Below are 24,257 nucleotides of genomic sequence, written 5' to 3' on the forward strand. Positions count from 1 at the left end.
GTTTCTTTATGTTTGTTATTAATTGATTTATATATTTGGGTATTCCCAAGTCAGCCCTTCTAACAATAGTTCTTCCTTTCACTTTTCTTTTTGCTCTAGACAAATTTCAGGCAGATAAGGAGACACTCTCCTTGAAAGGCTTTTTATTTTTGATCCAAGTAGACTTGTTTCGGTCTCAAGTCATTAGCCTTAAGAGGGAAGAAGACTCGCTGGATGTTTCACATTCATGTTTATTTGATCTTCCCAAGCTTATAAAACAGTTATGATCATTATTACTTATTTTACAGGTGAGAAAATTTAAGTATGTAAAAAACTTGCCCAAGTTCTCCTAATACGTGAAGCTAATACTCCATACTATAACTACAACCCAGGTCTGACTCCAGAGCTTGGGCTGTTAACTGCCAAACCCTTCTAACTCATAATCTTAAAACAATCGATACCATTGATTAAATCATTGTTATGAGCCAGGTACTGCAACAAGCAGTTTGCATACCTTACTTTAGTAATTCTTGAATCCCCATGTCTACATGGACTTACTACAGCGCAGTGTCTGGCATATAATAGACAGTCAGTCAAGATTTATTATATGAATAAATGAATAGCCAATGGTGGTAGATATCATTGGCCCCATCTTATGATAAAGAAAAGGAAGCTAAAAAAAAAAAGAAAGAAAGAAAGAAAATGAAGCTCAAAGAGATTAGTATGCCTAAGGTCACACAGCTCTCAACTGGCAGAGTCCAAAGCTTACCAGACTGTGTCTGTTCCAGTGTCAGAGGGTTGGAGAGTGTCAGCCAGTGAAAACAGAGCACTCTAACAGTAAGAGCACAGAATTAAGGTTGCTTATGCTGTTTGGGATGTTAAAGAATCCCATCTCTTCTTACTTTCCTTTTCCCATCCCCTAGGATCTGTCCCACTGTAGCCTGATTCCACTTGGAGCCCAACATCTGAGAGGTAAGTGATTCTCCTGTCTTCACATAAGAGTGGTTGAAAATATCATATTTTAAAAAACTCCTGTTTGGATTATTTTGCATCTGTTTTCTTTCTAAGTTTGCTAGATAATTGTCTTGACCTAGGGCCTAGGCTAAACTGAAACTCTTCTAAAAAACTAAACAACCCATTCATCCAAGCAAAGTACATTCTCGAAGATCTCTCAGTCTTCTCAGTGCTCTGGCTAAGGTCATTGAAGTGCAGGACTGGGACTGAAGTATTGCCTGCAGAGCATTAGTCCCATAGACATAAATCTTTGTCTATATTTCTATCTGGTTAACTCAAGCATCTCAGCAAAAATATGCTGAGATACACTGGAGCAGGGCTGGGTTTTGCACTCACATCAGAGAAAAATAATAGAAGTGATATATAGGGAGTGGGGAAAAGTAAGACTACCTTTGCTAATATCTAGTTTTAACTATGGCTGTCATAGGCAGATATTATAAATCCAACAAAGGGTTACTGAGCACCTCTATATGTAAGGAAATATGTTAGCACTTGTGGACACAGAAATGAAATTAGTTAATTCCTATCTTGATTAGCTCATAGTCTAGTAAGGAAAACAGGCATATAACAATTAATTACAAGTGATATGAGTGTTGCAAATAAGAAACACTAAGGCAAGTTATATGTTAAGTGAGTTAGCTTTAGCTTAAGCCAATTGTTCCACACCAAGAGACTCGGGTAGAATTACCTTCCGCAGAATCCCCGGTTGGAAACTGGAACTGGTAAGAAGGATATTCGGTACCCATGTTATATCCATAACATTTAGGGGCAGTGTCTGCAGAAAATATGATATTGGGTGGCTTCTATCACCAATGTCTGCTGTATGCAAGACAACTCATCAAGCTACATTGCAATACACGTTTTACAGATGTGGAAACTGAGGCTCAAAGAGGTAACTTGCCCAAGGTCTCACATCTTTGGCTTTGAATTCAGATTGGGATTTTAATCTAAATTTTGTCTAAATCCAGAGTGAATGATTTTTTCTATTGGTTCAATCTATTTCCAGGACATAATGTTATGAGCAAGAGTTGAGGATTCTAGTCCAAGATCTAATACTAAACAGTTGTATGTCCTTAGACAACTCTTTCCTTATCTGTTGGAGGAGGTGTTAAATACACACCTTGCCTACTTCATAGTTTATCAAAATGACAATGAGATAGGAGGAGAATACTTAGATCACATGCAATTCTCTGCATATATGTGGGATATTCCCAATTATTATTATTTTTTTAATGTTTATTCATTTTTGAGAGACAGAGCATGAGCAGGGGAGGGGCAGAGAGATAGGGAGACACAGAATCGGAAGCAGGCTTCAGGCTCCGAGCTGTCAGCACAGAGCCTGATTTGGGGCTTCAACTCATGAACCGTGAGATCATGACCTTAGCTAAAGTCGGATGCTTAACTGAGCCACCCAGGTGCCCCTAGATGTTACGGATTATTGAATGACATTAAAACGTTGCCTCTGCACTATATAATCCCTGTATTTCTTGTTTACTCATCGTCAAGGCTAGGAGGGAGAGAAAGCCTGCCTAGGGTTTGGGATTGGAACTTAGCAATAAGACTCATAAACATGACCATGACCCAAATCATTTTCCATTTCTTGAGACTCAAATTCTTCATCTCTAAAGTTGATACTTTTCTCTAACTATTGACTATTAGGAGGCTTCTGGTAATTGAAAAACATGATATATACAAAATTGCTTATATTAAGTTTTCTCCACCTTGAATAGGGCTGCAGGTTGCATGCACACCACAAGGACCTGGAAATGCAAAAAATGTTTAAATCTAAGTGGGCTAAACTCTGTCAGCTCATCAGTTGTAAGTGGTATTCAGCACTAAGTGAATTGCATTTAATGAATTAAAGATGAAAGAGACAGCAGGGAGCACGAATGCAGGAGAAGACCTTTCGTTTCAAATTTAAAGGGCTAATTTTATGACTATTTGAGTTCTGCAGATCAGAATTTTTCCACTCTTCCCCTAATTGTTTACTCAAATGGCATGTACTATTTGAAATGACGGGGGCGTTGAGAATGGTCAGAGAAACGAAGCTAATCCCTCAAATTGATAAACAAGTCCTACCATACGTTAGCCACTGAGTCCTCTCCAGGAATAGGAGCTTGCAGATAGACAGGCAAGATGGGTTAGGTTCAGGTTGACTGTGAATCTGAGGATCAGATTCTAGATTGCAAACAACTCTTAGTGTCATTGCCCACATTTCAGCTGTGTCCTCAAGCAAGTCATAGAATCTATAGCTTTGAAAGGACTAGATCATCCTTACGATGCCTTCTTATCTTATTCTCCCCACTCTGACTCCTCACCAGGTGGTAATCCTAACTCTGCTTACATTCCTCCAGTGATGTGGAACTCATAAGTTACTTTATGGAGACACTCATCCCATCTCCACCCCCACCCTCCCAAGTGCATTTTCAGTTAGCTCCTTCCTTGTCCTTGAGGATAAGTATTCTACATGAGAGTCTTTCGGAGACAGTTATACAGGTATCCCATTTCCTCCTTGCCCCTTGATTTAACTTAGTATCTTAGTGCCTTGGTTTTCTGACCCGGAAAATGGCAGAATTGCAGTCAATATTGAATGAAATAATGAATGTAAAGTGGTTTTTAAGATATTTGAATCTTTGTACACATAGAGAGTGAAGCTCAATGGGACTGGGAACCTAATAATTCCTTTTTGGTTGCTCTTTTAATATCTTCACATATTGATTAGATGGTGCTTAGATGGGTATGATAACAGCTCAACCCAGCTTTATTGAGATTGTCCCAATTTAAAATGTTTTATCACATTGTTCTTGTAAAACATAGCAAGGTGCACATTCAGTTATGCAAAACATCCTCTCAGACTGCTTTATTTTTTTTAACTTTTATGTTATATATGTTTAGCAAAATAAAATATAAAATACAATAATTACATACTTGCTGAATTTCAGTTTCAGAGCTTCAACAGTAGCTTAATTCCTACATTATGTGACAGCTGTGATATTTAATAATCCAAACCATCCTGAACACTTGTCCATGTTTTATTTTAATTCCAGTACAGTTAGAATAAAATGTTATATTAGTTTCAGGTGTACAATATAGTGATTCAACAATTCTATACATCACCCAGTGCTCATCACAACAAGCGCCCTCCTTAATCCCCATTACCTATTTCACCTCAGACTGCTTTCTTGAACCTAGAAGTAGCAGAGAAGTCTTTATCAGGCCCCATCATTTATTTTTGATTGCAAAATAACAAGATTACCAAATGTATGGGGCTTAAGGAAGACGGGAAAACAGGGGAATGAAAAGCTAAGAACTCGTGATAGCCAGGCCTGCTGGCCCTTCTCTCAAGTCCAGACCACTTCTACTGAGACTCGATGCCCCTGCTTGCTTATTCAGCCTCCTCTTGTTTGGACAAGATTTTCATGACTCGATTCGATCTTACTTTTCTTATCCTAATTTCATGTCAGACCACTCATAGAGATTCTTTTGTTTGTCTTTCTCCTAGCCCCACCTATGAACACAGATTTATATAAGGCTCGCGGGCCCAGCACTGTGCAAAGTGTATGGGGGTTCACAGGAAAGAGACTTCTTCCTGGAGGGCTCAAACAATGTGTCCTTCCACAGCTCAGGGAAGGGAGGTATTAATAAGGGCCCGGGTAGTGAGAGGAAGCCGTATCAATGAGGCTGAATGCGAGCTGGGCATAGGAAGAAGAAAGTAATTGGCTTTCCGGTGAGGGGAGAGAGCTTGAAAGCAGAAGTGAGCAGGATTACATGTTTAGAAGTGGAAGCAGGGGCTTCATTTCCTTATGTGTAAAACGCAAATCATTATACCTACTTCACAAGACTGCTGTGAGGATTATGTGGTCTGGTAGAGAGATGGCAAATACCTGTTCAGCATGTTGCATTTATTCCTCCATTGTCTGTGGCGAACACTGGCAGTGCTTTACGGCATTCTACCAGTGAGCCCGGCCCCAGGTCCAGGACACTTTTAAATAAGGCTCCAGACAGCTAGTACCAATTAGAGTCTATAAGCTGACATAAATTAGGCACTGAAGAAACGACACGTATTATTACCGCAAATACCCACACAATGTCCGGTACGACTGGATAAAAACAACTTGTCCTTTCCATTCCTATCAAGTACAAATGCAAAACCTCTGCATTCCCGGTATGTCAGGGGCCCACCATGAAGGTTTGAATGAGACTCAGAGCCAGTCCTGCTGTAGAGGTTATCTGCCATATGTTGTAACATCTCTTGTGAGCTGTAAGTTCTAAGCGCACTTGATCTTCAGGAGTTTGCAAACCTCCTACTTCCACTGAAGTCATCATTTCACCACCCGTATAATGTCAGTACCACTCAGGGGCCGAATTAAACAGGCAAGTACAATAAAGAGGCAAAATGGAGTCTCTCTTTGGGGTTTTTCTTTGACTCCATGTAATGCTCGTTTATATTTTGATAACTATAATACTCTGTGACAGTGTTATGATACCTGCCCAGTGGCTCATCTTGCCCTCCACCAGCCTCCAGGTCTTTTCCTTCATATAAAAAAACTCACCCGTTCCTTCTAGGTCTTCTTCTCTGCTGCACTGAGAGAAATGAATGGTGCAAATGGGTCATGTACTGCTTGGACAATCAGTTAGAGTTCTGGCCGGTGACTAAACAGGGACATTCAGCCCTGTGTTATGGCTGCCAGCAGGGACAGTAGGCAAAGCGGAGTAGGCGGGGGAAGGAGGAGGAGACAGGGAAACATGATCTTAGGAGGAATGTTAAATAGGCTCATGGAGCTGGAAGGCTCCTGGAGCAAGTGTGGCTCCTTAATGGAGTTATGCCCATTAGAAAGGAAAACTGGGAAACTAACAGGGGATACTTGTAGGGAGCGTTCATGACATGTGTAACTTCATAAGCAGCTAGGCCATGGGTCCAGCAGAGCCAGAAGAAAGGTTGAAGGTTAAAGGAAGGTATGAGGTCTGAGTCATAGCAATGGCCAGATTGACCCCAGCTGGGCTGCTGCTCTCTCTCTAATATGGGGATACATGGACGGCTTTTCTGCCCCGCCCCCCACAGGCAGAGCAGAGCATTACAAACCTCCCAGCAGGAACCATAGAGACTGAGAGCAAGGTCAGCTCAATTGTGACCCTCTCTCTTGCCCCCAAGCCAGTTACTTTTCACCTTGCCCGAGCCAGCCCTGCACTAGCCCACTGTTTGCATGCGACCATACAGACTCAGGCAGAGCCTTGGAAGGAAGCAATCCACCTATCACACACCTCAGGGGCCACTTTTGCAGCCAAATATTTTCTACCTTCAAAAGTGTAGACAGTGCTCAAGCAGAAAGGATCTTTTGAGAGTATTAAACCTAGGGTTTCTCAAGTGTTACCAGAGAAACTTCTGCATCAGCATCATCTGTGGAGCTTGATTAAAATGCAGATTATCTGGTCCCATCCCAGACCCACTTAATTACACTGTCTAGGGGTGAAGCCCAAGAAGCTGCATGTTAAACTCCCAAGAGATTTTTATGTACACTGAAACTTGAGAACCTCTAACAAATGTCAGAGCTCTGTGTGGTCAGTCACCCAAGATTCCCAAGGTAAAATCTGAAGACCTCTTACCACAGAATCATTTGAAGTGCCTATAGAAAATTCATATTTCTGGGTCTCTTCTTAACTCTTCTGAATCAGAATTTCTTATGTGTGATAAAATTTGAGAAACCCAATTCCTTCATTGTACAGATACAGGAACTGGCACAGAGAGAAGAAGTGACTTGCCCAAGGTTGTCAGTCTAGATGGTGGCAGAGCTAGGGTCACATCCAAGTCTCCAGACAAGTCTAAACAGTATGTCCCTGTGGTTACCTCTTGAGGATTGTTTATGTCTCAGTTTAGCTCTCATGGCCACAAGTTCCCTTACTTATAAAGTCTGGAGTTCAAGGGCAAAAATGCAAGTGCTCTGGGTAGTTGCATGGCAATAGGTCAAGACTTCTCCAAAGTGTTGGGTAGAACAGCTTGAAAATAAGGTATTGTAAGATCACAATGCTCTATTATAAGCAGCAAGGTACTTCAGGCTCTTCTCCAAATGGAGTTTCAAGGGACTCCAGTACAGATAGTTTCATATGCAGGGAAACTGTCAACCGTGTCTTTGAGCCAAATGGAACACAAACACCAAAATGGCCTGCCTGTAGAAGTTTACTAGACCTATTTTTGTGTTGTTGTTTTTGTAGGTGAAATACATACCAATCAAGTAAAAGCTTAAACGTATGCAGTTTTGTGTCAGATCTGGTTCAGGCTCACTAGTCTGATTTCTGAAGTCTGTGCATTTGAGGTCCCAGCTCAGTCTGCTTTATCTCCAGACTGGCATGCTTTACCCCATGATCTGCTGGGACAATCTAATAGAAGGCCACTGACCTCTAAAAGGAGAGCAATTTCCAAAATGATAAGACAAGATAGATTTTCTTAGAGGGATTAAGCAATTGCCATTGACAACAGCGCCGTTGTATAATTTGCATTGGGCAAATGCTTACAATTTTAGCAAGTGTTTCACCAATGTTACACAATTAGAAAAATTAATGCTCTGCCACCTTGAATACATAATTCTGTAAAGAAACAGGAGACCTCGACAGATAGTCTGGAACTGCTGAGGGTCAAAGGAAAGGGCAGAAAGCAGGAACAGAGAAGTTATAGTCATACTTTCCAACCAACAGGGGAGCTTGGTAGAGAGAGCCATATCCCTTATCTTCAATTCTGAAATCAAAAAGCTCTGTAAAATGGAAGATATTTTTTCATTAATTTGGTGTCAAATCTGACCTAAACTGACATAAACCTAGTCTTGATCTCTTTTAGTATGACTATTTAGACATTTATTTTCCTGCAGAAATGTTAATTGCCTAATTACAGGATGTTTTCCCAGATACAACTGGGAGTGTTATATAATAAGCAGTACATATTCCGTGTTACCTTTCAAAAATTCAAAAAAAATTAAATTCTAAAACACAGTCAGATAACAGACTGCGGACCTAGAAAAATGATAGCTAACATTTATGAAGCCCGTGCCATCTGCACGAAGCTGTGCTAATCTCTTTTCATCTCATTTAATACTTACAACACTATGAGGAAGGTATTAAAATCACCTCCATTTTATTTTAGTTTTTTAATTTTTTTAACGTTTATTTATTTTTGAGACAGAGAGAGACAGAGCATGAACGGGGGAGGGTCAGAGAGAGGGAGACACAGAATCTGAAACAGGCTCCAGGCTCTGAGCTGTCAGCACAGAGCCCGACGCGGGGCTCGAACTCACGGACCGTGAGATCATGACCTGAGCCGAAGTCGGCCGCTTAACCGGCTGAGCCACCCAGGCGCCCCAAAATCACCTCCATTTTAAAGTTTGGAAATGGATTCTCAGAGAGGTTAAATAACATTCCAGAGTCACGCAACTTTTGGCCAAGCCAGGATTTGGACCCAGGTCAGTCTAACTCTAGAACCTACATGCTAAACTCTTGCAGTCTACTGTCTGAGAGAGAGGAACAGTTGTAAAGAACAGTGTGAGCTCTATGGACTTTATGCAGAAGTACAATAGGTTACCACCTATTCTATGTCATCTGAATGCCTCCTACTTCCAAATGTGTCCTCTCCCCATTCTTACTCTTCTATGATGCTATAATATGGATTTATTCCTTGAGGTTCATCTGGGTGGCTTTTCTCACAGGGACTACCAACACCAGAAATCCTCTGGGCAGCTTGTTAAAGTACAGATTCCTGGTACCTACCCCAGACCTATTGAATAGAAGACAATCGAATAGGAATTGTTGGGGATTAAGACCAAGTTGATTCTTATGCACATTAAAATTTGAGGAAAAAGGGAATGCCTTGAGAAAGGCCAATCATTAACCCTCATTAATTAATTAACTAACATCTTACCTTTCAATTGACACCTAGCTAGACTGGCAGCAATAAACTCATGGATGGGCACCTGGAAAATAGAAAGACTAGATTGGTGAGTTATGGAAAGAAAGAAGGAAAGAATATGACAGTATCTCCCTACTTTTGCAATATGCGATAAAGGAAGAGCCTCACCAACGGTATTGTTACGTGCATTGAAAAAATTGGGGGAGCATCTGTCTCTGTCTCTCTCTGTCTCTCTCTTTCTCTCTGCCACTCAGAGTACCTATCTACTGTCTCATTGATATTCACCACACCCTTCTGAAATAGACAAGATAGTCATCCTCATTAGATGAAAGAGGAAATGGAGACCCAAATGAGTTCTTCTGTGTCATCCAACTGATTAATGCTAGTCTTTGCTTAAGTTTCTGGCCACCAATCTTACACAATTTCAGTCTTCCAATAATCTCTTCCATAGATCGAGAGAGGAGAAGCCATCAAACCTAAAGAATCAAGTTTTACATTCAAGGATACACATTTTTGCCCTCTAGTGGCCGATTTTGATACAATTAAATGGTGTGCTACACAAGGGAAGGACCATGAGAGGAATTACGCTGCACAATAGTTCAACTGATATGCCATATGTTTGGGGTTAGTTTTTAACTTTAATGGGTTGCTTTATTCTTATTATCAATGCAAGGATAACTGCTAAACATTTTGATCTTTATACTTCTATGAATACTCTGTTCTTGTTTACTAAGTTTCCAACTTCACCTCTTCATCTTGCCTGTGGCGGCTGAATCATCTCCATGACAACCAAATGTGACCTTAGATAAGGACTAGGAATCTAGAAAAATATGGATTAACTGCCACTGCAGCAGGATTGGGGCGTTGAGGTTCAAGTCCAACCAGTGATTATTCCAATGAGGACTGAATCCTCTCTAGAGAAGCTTTTCTCTCAAATTTCAATGCACATTTGAATCACCTGGCAAATCGGTTTAAGTGGAATACTAATTCAGTAGGTCTGGGGTGGGGCCTAAGAGCCTGCGTTTCTAATGGTCTCCCTGGTGATGCTTATGGTACTGGTTTCCAGATCACATTCTATATAGCAAGGGGCACGAGCCCTCATCATGCCCAAGTAGCTTGTACAAATGAACACATTTGTGGTCCTGGAGGCAGTGCTGTTTCACACAGCAGTACTGATGAGCATGCAGCTCTGATATTATGTACTTGTGTGACCTTGGGTAAACATCTTTACCTTTCTGGGTCTCTGTTTTCTCATTCATGAAATTCTGAGTTTGCCCTGGATAACCTCTAAGATCACTTTGGGTTGTAAAATTCTTTGATTCGCTGATAAAAAAGAGGTACTTGAGAATCAAAGGCTTAGTTTGAGGGCAAATTTACCCTATATTGTATACAAGGGGTGGGTGGGGAGAGAAATCTACTGTGACTTTTGTATTCGTCTTCTTAATTCCAAATCCTCTATGTGTCTTAAGGTAATTTGTCACTTCTGAATGTGCAGAACATTGGCATTCTCCGTGAGAAGAGACAACATTGAGTAGTGGACAACAATCTTGGCATCTCTCCAGTTCAGCTCTCAGTGTCCCCTTGTGACTGCTTCATAGCCAGCAGTTTTGGCTACTTGCTTCTGATACTATCTTTCTGATAACAGAGGAAACCCTACTGTCTGCCCATTGGTTTCAAATACTGGCACTCAGTTCTCCTTAGTCTCACTTGATTCCAGAAGGTACAATGGAGAAGTACACAGAGACACCACCTAGCTTGCAGGTAGAGCATTCCTCTCTTCAGGAAGAAAATCTGTTTCTGCAGCCACAAGTACAGCATCTGACAGAAGAGAACCCTGAACTGAGGGGCCAAATCATGCCTGCCCTGGCCACCCCATTGATGTCTGTACCCTGCTCACTTGAGCATCTCTCTCAGTTTCATGGTGACCCTGACAATCTCTTGACGACTGTCAAGATCCCCAATCCTGCAGATGATGTCCAAGTCAAGTTCTTTTTAAACTACCTAGCTCAGCAGATGGAAAGTTGTGGCGTCATATCTGGGCCTAACCAGAGCACTTTGCTGAAACAATATGAAAAGTTTGTTTTTGAGTTCCAGCAACCATTTGATGAGCCTACAAAACAGGAAACAGGCCCCATGAACAAAGAGGACAAGTCCTCTCAGCAGAATGCTTCTACTTTCAATCTCCTTGCTCAAAATCTGAGCTGTAATGAAACCAATCAGAGTGACCACTTCCAAGAGGGACTAGCTGACTCCATCCAGGATGAAGTGAGTGACACAGATATGATGGACAACCTTCCAGACCTGATCACTCAGTGTATTCAGTTGGACAAGAAACGTAGTGACAGGCCAGAGCTCCTACAGTCAGAGACGCAGCTCCCAGTGTTGGCTTCCCTGATCCAACACCAACCCTTTTCCAGCCCCACAGATGTATCAGCCAAGGAAGAGCCTATACAGTTGCGTGGAAGCCAGCCACCTCTCACCCCAGCCAAACGAGCCCGCCAGCAAGAAGCTCAGCTGTGCCTCTACTGCAGCCAGGCTGGTCACTTCACAAGAGATTGCCTTGCCAAACGTTCTCGGGCCCCAGCAAGGATAAATAACCCAACTCGCCAGTAAGAGAGCCCAGGCAGGTCACTTTGTAAACTTATATCCCTCTCACCTCCAGCCTTATTAATTTATATCCCGCATTAACATTTCAAATACAGGTGGGGAACTGTGATACCACTTCATAGACAGTCATGAACTTATGTGATTCTGGGAGTTTAAATAATCAGATCTTGTTCATTTGGTGACCCATCACCAAACCAAACCAAACCCAACAATGATGAAAACAATTCGCAGGCACTCTCTGCATTTGGAACCAATAACCCAAGAGTACTGAAACTCTGTAGGCAAAACTGGCCAGTCTAAGCCAATGAAAATATCCCTGGAAGTACACTGGGAACTCCATTCCCTCCAGTGAATGAGATCTGGGTTGAGTTTGTTGGCCTAAGTCTTCAGGGACTAAGATAAGGCCCAAGACTTTCACCTTCACCCTCATTGGTCTATATTCTAGTTCCCTGTTGGTTTAAGACCTTCGGTTGAATTCCGAATTGCATCCCGTATCCTACCAACATTTTTCTTTTCTTTTTTCATATCCTACCAACATTTTTCTACTGGAGGCTGGAACCTGCTCCACCTATTGAAGAGAGGCCAGCTTCAACACAAACCAACCCTTATGGAAACACAGCTCTACTACCTTTCAATACAGCTATGTATTTTGTTGCCATTTAAAGACTTCTGCTTACCCAAAAAACTGGATCTCTTGGCTATTGACTAACCAGATGGCATGGCCTTTTGAACACTCTGATTGGAACTGTTGGTCCACTTCCTTGAGAACTAGCCTTTCAGGCAGGTACATGTTTTAGTAAGGCCCTATTAATTCCAGATTCCTCCCCTCTTCCTCAATAACCTTTTTTAGGTTATAGTATGTCCAATAGCCAAGTCAAAATGGCCTAGGATAATGACCTCTGACAAATATTTAGTGAGAGTTGGGGAAGGAGTCTTATCATAATTACTATGTCTATTATACCTGGCAGGTAAGGGAACCTAGCTAAATAAATCTCCCCTAAAGACATAGAGTCAGACCCTGTAGTAGTTTCTGACTCCATAGGCCTTAGTGTGGTCACCATTTGGGATCACTGCCCAAATGTTGAGTTCTATACCCTTATGGACCACCTCTGGGGAGCCTCATCTAGTTGAGAATCTTGAAAAGCAATTAATGGTAGACAATTCTCTGAACCATCCCATCTGAAAAATCCTGGGGCAAATATATTAACACCATCCATACATAAAACTTAAGAAGAAGTGAGGGTTTGATTGCTAGTGTTGTGGTTTTAGCACACAGCAGCTCTGTGTATGGATTCCTAATGCTTCTGAACAAAAGTAGTGCCATGTTGGAGAGACACAATTTTCTAAAATGTTACAGATGTGCAGTGATAATTGATGTTTGCTGGTAATCATCAGTCCTCTGTTCCTTGCTTCTTGGTGCTGATGTATGTCCCCATAATGGATTTCATGAAGAAAAATCAGTAATTCCTAGCAACCCTCAAGACCTCTCAGAATATGAAGCGTCATTGTACTTTGGCCTTGTTCCTGAAGAATGATACTAACTTTGACAGTACTTAAACCCAGCTAAGGCCTTACTGTTTTCATCCTGTAGCACTAACAAATAGATCGTTTTGTCCATCAATGCCTCGCTAACCACCGTGCCAATCCTTATTTTCATTCACAAGAGGTTTCCTTTATCAACAGTTTGCTATACATCCACCTTACTCCATATGCTCTCATAACAAGGAGACCAGTTGTGCCAAGAAATTCCCATGTGGTACTGGGCTTGTATGAAAGCCTCTGACAAATAGATCTTTTCGAACTATAAGTGTCTTGCAATTGCCTGGAGGTATCCTGATCTAGCACCACCAATTCTGTAATAAAGAACTAACCCAATAGCCTCCAGTCACTTTCCTTACTGACCCCAGTATGGCCCCAGAATGCTGATGGTAGCATTCAGTTGGCTTCATCACAATCTTTCTTTATATTAGGGATACAATTTGTCATTGTGTGCTCTCTCACAAAGATGCATCACCTTATTTCTTGTTTGGACCTTCCCTCTGCAGCAACATCACCTTCTTCTCCAAAAAATCTTCAGTTTTCAGAGCCTCTCAGAACAGATCATTAATTCTGGGCTATAAAACCTCTAATTTCTAGAAGCCCCTTGTTGAGGAATTCTCAGACAAGAAATTCTTATGCTCTATGTGATACAATCCAACAGGCATACTGAGCATATGAATAAGATACTGGGATAATGCTTTACTGTCTACTAGCTAGCAACCATTTTATTTACCCCTTCAATATTTTGTTATAATGACACCATTCACTTCAACTAGAATAAACTCTTTATTTAGCATAGAGTTCTACAGACGTTTGCCCCCAAACTTATACCAAAGTGAACTTCTCTGAGAGTGCAACTAATTAAAATCTACTGAGAACACATGAGCTATAACCTACTTAAAGATGTAGTCTGCAACTACAAAGGCTTGGGGAGCCCCCAGGTCCAATCAAGATTGTAGTTTTAGGGAGGCAGATCTGCTACATGATTGCCATCCAGCAAGATAAAATCTAATGATTTTATGATAAGTCTGAAGAAAGAATGGTTAACAAGAGAATGGTCTTCAGGGAGTCTAGAAAAGGGGGGGCGGATTAAAGAACCATAGGGCATCTGTAATCTCTCTAGACTAAGAGAGGGGATATCGACCAAGAGCTGATTTCGTAGGTCTATGTACAGTGGAGCAGAGGCATCAGGCCATTCCGATTTGTGTAATTAGCCATTAAGGTTGCCACCTAACTCCCTTTGCTGTGACCCCATGCTCTAAGAAGTAATATGATTGTAATTATGTTCTCATATAAACTTTGTTGTGGGGAGAAAATTTGCTAGCCAGCTGACATGAGTATTATAGCCTACTTAGCAGTTAATTCTCATTATAAATAAATAAATTGGTTTTGGCTTATACATCATCTTTTTTGTGGGTTTTAATGGCATCAATCCTCCAGGTCCTAATCACTACTGAGCACATTGGAAAAAAAAATAAGATTCTCACTATGCCAAGTCAGCACCACACTGTGAACCGTATTGAGTCCACTGAAGATTGTCCTCCCTGGGAGCTTTACATCAACAATCATCCTTCCTCTTTATCTCTCCCATTTTGTCTACAGCTGTAATAAAATTCCAAAATGCCTGTGGTTTTTAATTCCTGCAGTTACCTTCACTCACACCCAGAACCATGATACCTGCTATTAAGTAATTGCTTCTTACACTAATACACGGTTCAGTCTAACCATTAGAATATATCATCATGGATGAAGACCTAACACATAACTATAGACATGAGCCCCTTACAAGCACATACAGAGAGGCAGGAGTATATAATTGTCCTAACACTCACCATCTTTATTCTGTCCAGATGGCAACACATAGGACCCCTGCTGTCACTGCCTTTACCTCTATCCAGGATGGTAAAAGAGGTATCACCTTTTTCTGGACTCTGGAAGATCTTTTCCACCCAGCGCTATCTATCCTATAACTACAATAGTCATTTTTTTAAACAAAATGGACTGCTTAGGATATACCAGCATCTTGGCAAAAATCTAACACCACACGTCCTTGGAAGAGCTCTGGGAGCTTATGTCACATCTGTAAAACCTTCTACATTGGTGGGTATGTTTCATTGCCTCCCTATGAAGCTTCAGGTCTCACTTGGCCAAGAGAATGGAAAAGCCTTCAAGGGAGTATAGCATCATGGGTCCTCAGTATCATCTCCACACAAGATTCACTGTGCACATTTTAAAAACAAAAGTTCCAGAAGTGAGTTACACCATTTAGTAGAGTCAGTAGAAATATCTTGGTACCTAGACCATGCTGTATAGTCATTGATTGCCACTATAACTTTGAGCATTTATGCACTAAATTCTTGGTATTACTTCCTGGTATTGGCTTTGATTCTTGGGTTTACTTGAAACTGCTTCCTGAACACTGATTTCTAGTACATATCTAACATGGTTCTAGTTCTCTTATTGGTCCAGTTCAGTGATAAGCAGGTTGTGACTGTATTCCACCAATCCCATTTGCTTCATAGTAACCTAGTGGAGAGTCATATAGAAATTCAGTTTTCCCTATGCATGGAAGACTCATCCCTTTGGGCATAAAGTCTAGCTTTGTGTGCATCTGAAGAAAGGCAACTAATACTTGGTGAATGCCTACTTTATGCCAGGCTCTGTGCTGAGTGCATTAATTTGTAAATGATACTCAAGTTCACATTACTAAAAAATGGAATATCCATTTATGGCATTTAATGCTCACCACACCTTTGTAAAGTCAGTATTATAAATTCAATTTAAACGTAGTGGGGCCTCATGTGTCCACCCACGTAAACCAGTAATTTATCCAGCAGGCCCTTTCCAAATTTTCTCTAACTCTACTCTGTCTTTAGTGAAGGACAATCATTACAAGTGTATGCAGAATTCCAGGTGTGGGCACAAAATAAATTTGAACAAGATAATATTTTTTTTATTACTGATGCTTTTAAAAATGGCATCTGGGAATATACCTGGGTGGCTCAGTCAGTTAAGCCTCTGACTATTGGTTTCGGCTCAGGTCATGATCTCATGGGTTCGGTTTGTGAGTTAGAGCCCCACGTTGGGCTCTGTGCTGACAGCATGGAACCTGCTTGGGATTCTTTCTCTCCCTGTCTCTCTCTGCCCCTCCCCTGGTTGCTCTCTGTCTCTTTCTCTCTCTCAAAATACATAAATAACCTTTTAAACAAATAGTATCCAGTAATTCTGGGGCATTTTTGAGTTTCATCAGAATCTTGAGAGAAGAGTCATTGTGGACCCTTCCCTGAAAGATGCAATTCGCTTTCCTGAGTTGTATTGATGATACAAACCCCACTACTCTAAAACTTTAGTTGGAATGTTTTAATAAACGTGTATCCTTAAAACAACACTGAAGCTCATCTCTCTTCTCTCTCACAATGTTTTCCTATAGTTTTTCCTTATGGACATTCCTAATAATAATAAAAAGAGCTACCATTTACTGACTACTTACTACATACATGCATTACGCTTTTTGATTTATGTGCATTTTCTCCTTTAATTCTCTTAATGACTCACATATGTCTCTTATTATTACTTCTGCAGATGAGGAAACTGAGGTTTAGAGTAGTTAAGGAAATTATCCACGGATATAGAGCTGGTAATTAAGAGGCCAGACTCAAATACACACACATCTAACGACAGAGCCTATATTCCTACATAGAACATTACTATCCATCTATAACAGGAGTCAACAAACTACCACCTGTGGGCTAAATCCAGCCTACTACCGGTTTTAAAAATAAAATTTTATTGGCATTCGGCCTAACTCATTTATTTAAATGTCGTCCACGGGTGCTTTCATGCTAGGACATGTATGGCCCGCCAAACCAAAAATGCTTACTATCTGGTCCTTTACAGAAAAAGTGTCCTGACCCCTGATCCACAATATATTGAAGTATTAAATCAGACCAGCCTTTGGGGCATCTCACTGTTTATATTTCTCCTTTCAAATGACCTATTTATCCCTATGTTTTTTTTGTTTCTTGCCTCTAAATTAATCCCATATTTATGATGAAACAATGAGATTTTGTAAAGGCTTGCTTAGGGTGCTTTGAGTAGTCTAAATAAATGAATTTCACTGGTGTCTTTTATCAACATGCATACTTTCTGCATCAAACAACTCTAAGACATTGGCCAGATGTGGTTGGGGGGGCCTTTTGCTATTTGCTTCCCCAGCAAGTATTCTACTTTTGCCAGTGGACCCTAATTTTCATACAGAGATCCAACTTCTTTCCCACTTCAGTCGACCTTCCTGGATGAAATTCCACCTCCAGCTCCAAGACCCGGGCCTAAATCAACGGTCACACAGCATTTGCCTGGTGACTGTGACTATTCCAGGTGTGGGCTTGTATCCTAAACTTATCCAATCAGAGTGAATGTTATGGCTTTTTTGGGAAATGTTGGACAAGTCCTCTCATTAATTTGTTTTCTGCTGGAATGGGATATAGAAAGGTATAGTCTGGATTTGTGCTGACAGCCATGTCTGACTACGAGAGGAGAGCCAATTTAAGAATAGAGACATCCTGAGGAAGCAGAACTGAGGGGGTAGAGAGAAACCAAATCCTTTTGATGGTTTTTGAAGCACTGAATCTAGCTATGCCTGAGCGTGTTGAGCCATGTAAACTAATAAAATCTTTTATTGAGGCACATTAGGTAGAGTTTTCTGTGTTTTGAAACCCAGAGTCCTGATAAAATGATTTTCCCTACTGAAACTATACTATTTTTAGCCCAATATATCAATTTGAGTAATCAATGCCTAGTAACGGGGGGGGGGATTTTCTTACATTGCTCCCCCCCAAGGGTATTAGGCAATCTTAAGCACTCTGCACCACTTTCAACCCTCTAATACAGAAACTCCCAGCTTCTATGCCAGGCAAAGCTTTGTAGATCTACTGGATTCATGAGTTTTTTTGGCTTACCGGATGGATACAGACTGACCATGTGCAGACTAATCACCTTCCAAAAGGATTGTAAGCTTCCGCTTGCTCTAGGTGTCACTAACTGGATAACCTTTTGCAATTTCCTTAACCTCTCTGTGCCCCAATTTCCTATTCTATATAAGGTTATTATGAATATTTTTTAAAAACTTAAAAGAGTGTCTGACATATAATAAGTGTTATAGAAGTACTTGTTAAACAACCACAAAAAAATTAATAAATGGCAAAAAGTATCACAGACATTTGAAAGATATATAAAAAGGGTCTGTTAGAATACACATGGTCCTAAACCATATAACGCATGATGGAAACAACAGCACAGATATCTTTGGATGAGAAATGATATTTAACTCTATATTCAGAATCAGTTATTCTTGTCAAATTCTCAATCCTGTATCATTGATTCTTCTTTTATGCGTTGGGACTGTTGTAGAAGTGGTTTGCTTGGAGGCTGCATATGGATGAACTAAACATAACAGTCTATCCCCTTTCCAACCAAGGATGCATTTCTACTTCTTTTTCTTTACCTAATCCCTCAAATGACATGGGTCTCAATTTCAGAGATGTGCTTTTGTTTTGTTTCGGCAACCTAGAAAGGACTAGGTTAGAGGTGCTCAAATTTCTTCTACTGTCTCCCACATTCCTTACTCTCCCTCTAGCCCACCACAAACCCCAATTCAGGTCGTAATTAAAAACTGACTCTATGCTTAGCACAATGCCATCAGCTGTGAGAGACTTAAAGAAATGGAAGGCAAGGTCTTAAGACTTCAAAATCTTAAAATATGGTTGAAGACATGAGCAGGCATGAGCAGGAAACAAAGAAAACAATGCAAGTGTATATCTGATTTGGTTTTAAACTCTCACAAGCCATCAAGGTCGCTTGTCAGGCCTTGCCCAGTTCCCAGGCACTGCAGCTCTTGGCCCTCTTCCTGCTGGATTCCCTCGCCCTCACATATTCAGGCTTATGCTACTTAACACCGACCATGGAGTGGAGAGGTTTAAGGAGGTCCATCCTAACACCATAGTTCGGTCCACACCAGGGCTGGCTGTGCAATTTGTGGAGACCAGAGTGAAAGGAGGATGTGGAACCTCTGGTTTAAAAAGCAGGAGGGGAGCCTGGGTGACTCTGGCTGAGCCACCAGCTCTTGATTTAGGCTCAGGTCACCATCTCACAAACTGTGAGACTGCACCTGTGCTGACAGTATGGAACCTGTTTGGGATTCTCTCACTCTCCTTCTCTCTCTGCCGCTCCCCCCATCAAAATAAATACATACATTTTTTTAATGTTTATTTACTTTTGAGAGACAAAGAGACAGAGCGTGGGCAGGGGAGGGACAAACAGAGAGGGAGACGCAGAATCTGAAGCAGGCTCTAGGCTCTGAGCTGTCAGCACAGAGCCCGACCTGGGGCTCAAACTCATGGACTGTGACATCATGACCTGAGCTGAAGTCAGATGCTTAACTGACTGAGCCACCCAGGCGCCCCATAAAATGAACTTTAAAAAAAATAAATAAAAAGTAGGAAAGAAGGGAGGTGGGGGGGGAATGGGAGAAATAGGCGATGGCGATTAAGGAGTGCACTTCTCATGATGAGCACCGGATTTATGATTGAATCCCTATATCGTACACCTGACACTATTATTACACTGTATGTTAACTAACTAGAAATAAAACAACAACTTAAAAAGTGGAAGGAAGTGCCATTAAAGGCATTAAAATATAACACGTTTTGTTTCTTATATAGTTTCTCTTAACCTGTCACAGTGGTTTTTTCCTCAATTTTTTTTTTTTTATTTTGACAAATTAAACCTACAGAAAATCTGAAAGAAAGTATGGTGGAAACCTGATGTACCCTCATATTAGCTTCCTGAGGGTGCTACAACAAATTACCACAAATGTGGTGTCTTAAAACAACAGAAACCTAATCTCTCACAGTTCTGGAAGCCAAAAACCTGAAATCAAGGTGTTGACAAGAGCCAAGCACTTCTTCTTCTTTTTTTTTTTTTTACTTATTTACCAAATTTTATTTTATTTTATTTTATTTATTTTATTTTATTTATTTATTTTTCAATATATGAAGTTTATTGTCAAATTGGTTTCCATACAACACCCAGTGCTCATCCCAAAAGGTGCCCTCCTCAATACCCATCACCCACCCTCCCCTTCTTCCCACCCCCCATCAACCCTCAGTTTGTTCTCAGTTTTTAAGAGTCTCTTATGCTTTGGCTCTCTCCCACTCTAACCTCTTTTTTTTTTCTTCCCCTCCCCCATGGGTTTCTGTTAAGTTTCTCAGGATCCACATAAGAGTGAAAACATACGGTATCTGTCTTTCTCTGTATGGCTTATTTCACTTAGCATAACACTCTCCAGTTCCATCCACGTTGCTACAAAGGGCCATATTTCATTCTTTCTCATTGCCACGTAGTACTCCATTGTGTATATAAACCACAATTTCTTTATCCATTCATCAGTTGATGGACATTTAGGCTCTTTCCATAATTTGGCTATTGTTGAGAGTGCTGCTATAAACACTGGGGTACAAGTGCCCCTCTGCATCAGCTCTCCTGTATCCCTTGGGTAAATTCCCAGCAGTGCTATTGCTGGGTCCTAGGGTAGGTCTATTTTTAATTTTGTGAGGAACCTCCACACTGTTTTCCAGAGTGGCTGCACCAATTTGCATTCCCACCAACAGTGCAAGAGGGTTCCCATTTCTCCACGTCCTCTCCAGCATCTATAGTCTCCTGATTTGTTCATTTAAGAGCCAAGCACTTCTATGGAAGAATCTTTCTTTGCTGCTTTTGGATTCTGGTAGCTCCTGGTGATCCTTGTCTTGAAGTAACTCCAATCCCTGCCTCTGCACCATTTAAACAACACATTTTAATAGATTTGCCAATTTTAAACATTTTTCCAGCTTTGCTTTCTCTTTCTCTCTCTCTCCCTCTCTCTCTCTCTCCTCCCTCCTCCCCTCCCTCCCTCTCTATGTGTGTGAAAGTTGTAAATATCATGGCACTTCAGCTCTAAATACTTTAGCAGGCATCCCCTAAGAATAAAAATTTATTCTACATGACATTTAGGAAATTTAACATTAATTCAATAGTACCATCTACCGTCTAGTCCATAACTATTTCATTTCTCCTAAAATTGTCTTTTACAGCTTTATTTATGATTCAGGATTGAGTTAAGGTCCTCCATTTACATTTGCGTTGTGAAGTCTCTTTAGTTTCTTTCAATCTTGAATAGTCGCTGGCTATTTTTGTTGCTAGCTTGTTTTCCTGACATTAATAGTGTCAAACAGTCCAGTCAGTTCTATCGTGTAGAGTATCCCACATGGAGGAATTGACTCGTAGTTTCCCTGATTTTATTCAGATTTACTATTTTGAAAAAAACCACTGCATAAGTAATGCTGTGAACTTCCCACCGTATCACGTAGGCCTACAATGTTGGTTTGTCCCTATAATGGTGATGCTGTGTTTGATCCCATGGTTACATGGGTGGTCCACCAGCTCTCCACATTGTAAATAATACCTTTGTTTCCTTTATAGTTAAAATCAATTGCATGGTGTTATCCTGAGACCTTTGGACTATCAGCTCCCAAACACTTTTACCCGATGGTTTTAGCTCCCAATGATCATCTGTGTTTGCGCTTGTTAATACACCAGGGGATGTAACATGGTGACTTATTCTACCTTACCTTCTACAGTTATTAGCTAGCATTTCTATAAAGGGGACCTTCCATTCCTGCCTACTCTTCCCTCCCCCTGTTTCCCTGTTCACTATGGACTCAAAAATTGTGGGTTTTTCTGTTTGTTTTTGTTTGTTTTCCCATCCAGTGTGATATGAGCATTCTTCCTAATTGGTGTTTCAAGATTTTTTCTTTTATCATTTCCTTTCTTTTTCAAGACCCTCTTCAGCCATCTTTTGAGGGAGGTGTGCTGGCAACAAATGTTCTTAGTTTGCCTTCATCTAAGAATTTTTTTTGATTCCCGAAGGATATTTTTCCTGGGTGTGGAACTTGTGGTTGATCTTTTCTTTCAGCACTTTAACAATCTTGTGCCACTTCCTTCTGGCCTCCATGGTTTCTGATGAGAAATCTGCTGAAATCTGAACTATGGGGTTTTTGTTTTTGTTTTTGTTTTTGTTTTTTTTGGTCCACTCTGGGCCAGGTTTTATTTCTCCCTTTTAGTTGTCAATATTTTCTTCTATCTTTATTTTTTAAGCATATTATTCTGAGAGAGAGAGAGAGATCAGGGGAGGGGCAGAGGGAGGGAGAAAGAGAATCCCAAGCAGGCTCCGCACTCTGCGTGGAGCCTGTTGTAGAGCTTGATCCCAGGACAACTGTGTTCAGTTGTCTTGGCATGAACCTCTTTAGATTTATCTAGTAGTAGCGTGTCAATCCTTTATTCTGAACCCAGTAACCTCTATATAAATGCAACCCTCCCTGGGAAGAGCCTACATTAAGCTTTGTCATTAATTGAAGACTGAGTGTAAAGAAATGTATCACCCACTGTGAAATTGGTGTGGTAGCCAGGCAAAGGGCACAGAAAGAAGAAACAGGATCTAGGGAAAGTAAACTTCCCCATCTGAGGATTTTGTTACTGGCTTTGAGTACTCAGAGACCTGACCTTTACTCTTGGGCTGATTGCTATGGAACAGACAAGGGTTTCTATGCGCACCCGCAGTGATCTCTCCCTGGCTGAGGTGTCTAGCCCATTTAGTCTCCTGAGGACAGTGTCAAGAAAATCAAGGGAAGTGGCCAAGTCCAGACATGCTGGCCTGGCAGCTTCTGTCCAGTATCATTTTATTAATACAAACAATTACATTTCCAAATCACAGGGCATTATTCCCAGGCTAACATAGCAGTCCCTGAGCCCAATTCAGTGTTGAAGCTGGAAAAATGGTTGCCAGCCTTTGAATGCCTTTTCTATATATTTTTTCCCATCAAACACTGAGGGCTTGGCCTTTTATATGTTCTCTAGATTTGCATCTAAGCACTATCTTAGTAATTTGGACTTGTTGAGACAAGTGTTTTAGAAATACCACCTCAGCGGCAGTTCTTTTCCCCAGGAAAAATTAATGCACTATGCATTTGTCACAGGTGGGAATTTTAATAAAGGTACTGTTCATTTGGAGAATGTGGACAAATTAATTTTTGACGGCCCCGAGGCTGGTAGAATTACCACATATGTCAGTGCCTATTTTTGATATATGGCCTTGATTAACACCCAGATGCCTAGGGATGCAGGCATTGGAAAGTGAGAGGTAAAGTGGAGCCTGATATCTGCATCCTTGTCATGAGCTTTATTTGGGGTGACCAGATACAATTCAGGCAATTAATGCATACTGAGATCCCACTATGTGCCGGGCATGACAGGGAGGCAGAAATGGCTACGACAAGGCCCCTGCCTTTAAGGGGCTTATAACATGGCAGAGTAGATGAGACCTTTGGTGGTGATGATAGGTATAATGAAGAAGGTCAGAGTGGCCTTTAACTGAGTGCTTACTGTTTACCCAGGACTCAGTGTTTTCTAGGCATTTATCTCATTTACTCCAAGAACCCTATAAGGTACGCACTACTATGCCCATTTAGCAGAATCAGAAACAGATTTAAAGCCAGTACGTAGTGAGACCAGGGTCACACAACCAAGATTCCCACCTGGATTTGCCTGACTCCACCACAGCCTCAATTGTTTTTAAATGTTTATTTATTTTTTGAGAGAGAGAAAGAGGGAGAGAGAGAAAGAATGGGGGAGGGGCAGAGAGAGAGGGACAGAAGATCTGAAGTGGGCTCTAGGCTGACAGCAGCAAGCCTGGTGTGGGGCTCGAACCCACGAACTGTAAGATCATGACCTGAGCCGAAGTCAGACGCTCAACCGACTGAGCCGCCCGGGCACCCCCCCAGCCTCAGTTTTTAACCACTGTGACGTAAATAATTAAACTACAACATGACCTATAAGAGAAATCTTGAAGAGATCTTCAAAAGTCAAACAATTCAAGTGTTTCTCCAACTGGAGGAACTTGGGAGAGTTGGAAACCAATTAGAGATCGTAAAAGCAGATGGCAGTGATGAGGCCAGCGCTGTGCTCTGAGAATTGATGCAGGGAGCAAGGCAAGGTAGCTTTCGTAGCTTTCTGTCTCCAGTGCTCTCTCTAGGTCAACTTCTCCCAACCGACAAGGAGACTGAAAGTCACGTGTGTCAAAATACTGGCTGATGTCAGCACTACTGTAAAAATAAACTTCAGATTTGAATTTGGA

At 41.1% G+C, this 24,257-nt stretch overlaps 1 protein-coding gene across 1 annotated transcript; it reads left to right on the forward strand.

The window, feature by feature from the left end:
* The first annotated feature begins 901 nt into the window (after positions 1–901).
* On the forward strand, positions 902–14,429 carry RTL4 (retrotransposon Gag like 4). Its single transcript, XM_032592254.1, has 2 exons — positions 902–951; positions 10,354–14,429. The coding sequence occupies exon 2, from the start codon at positions 10,610–10,612 to the stop codon at positions 11,495–11,497; it is 888 nt and encodes a 295-aa protein (XP_032448145.1). The 5' UTR covers positions 902–951; positions 10,354–10,609; the 3' UTR covers positions 11,498–14,429.
* Positions 14,430–24,257: the final 9,828 nt, after the last annotated feature.

This window comes from Lynx canadensis, chromosome X (assembly GCF_007474595.2).
Source record: "Lynx canadensis isolate LIC74 chromosome X, mLynCan4.pri.v2, whole genome shotgun sequence".
Taxonomy (NCBI): Eukaryota; Metazoa; Chordata; class Mammalia; order Carnivora; family Felidae; genus Lynx; species Lynx canadensis.

Excerpts from the sequence above, each read along its gene's own strand:
- RTL4 (XM_032592254.1), top strand. The coding sequence starts at position 10,610 with ATGGAGAAGTACACAGAGACACCACCTAGCTTGCAGGTAGAGCATTCC.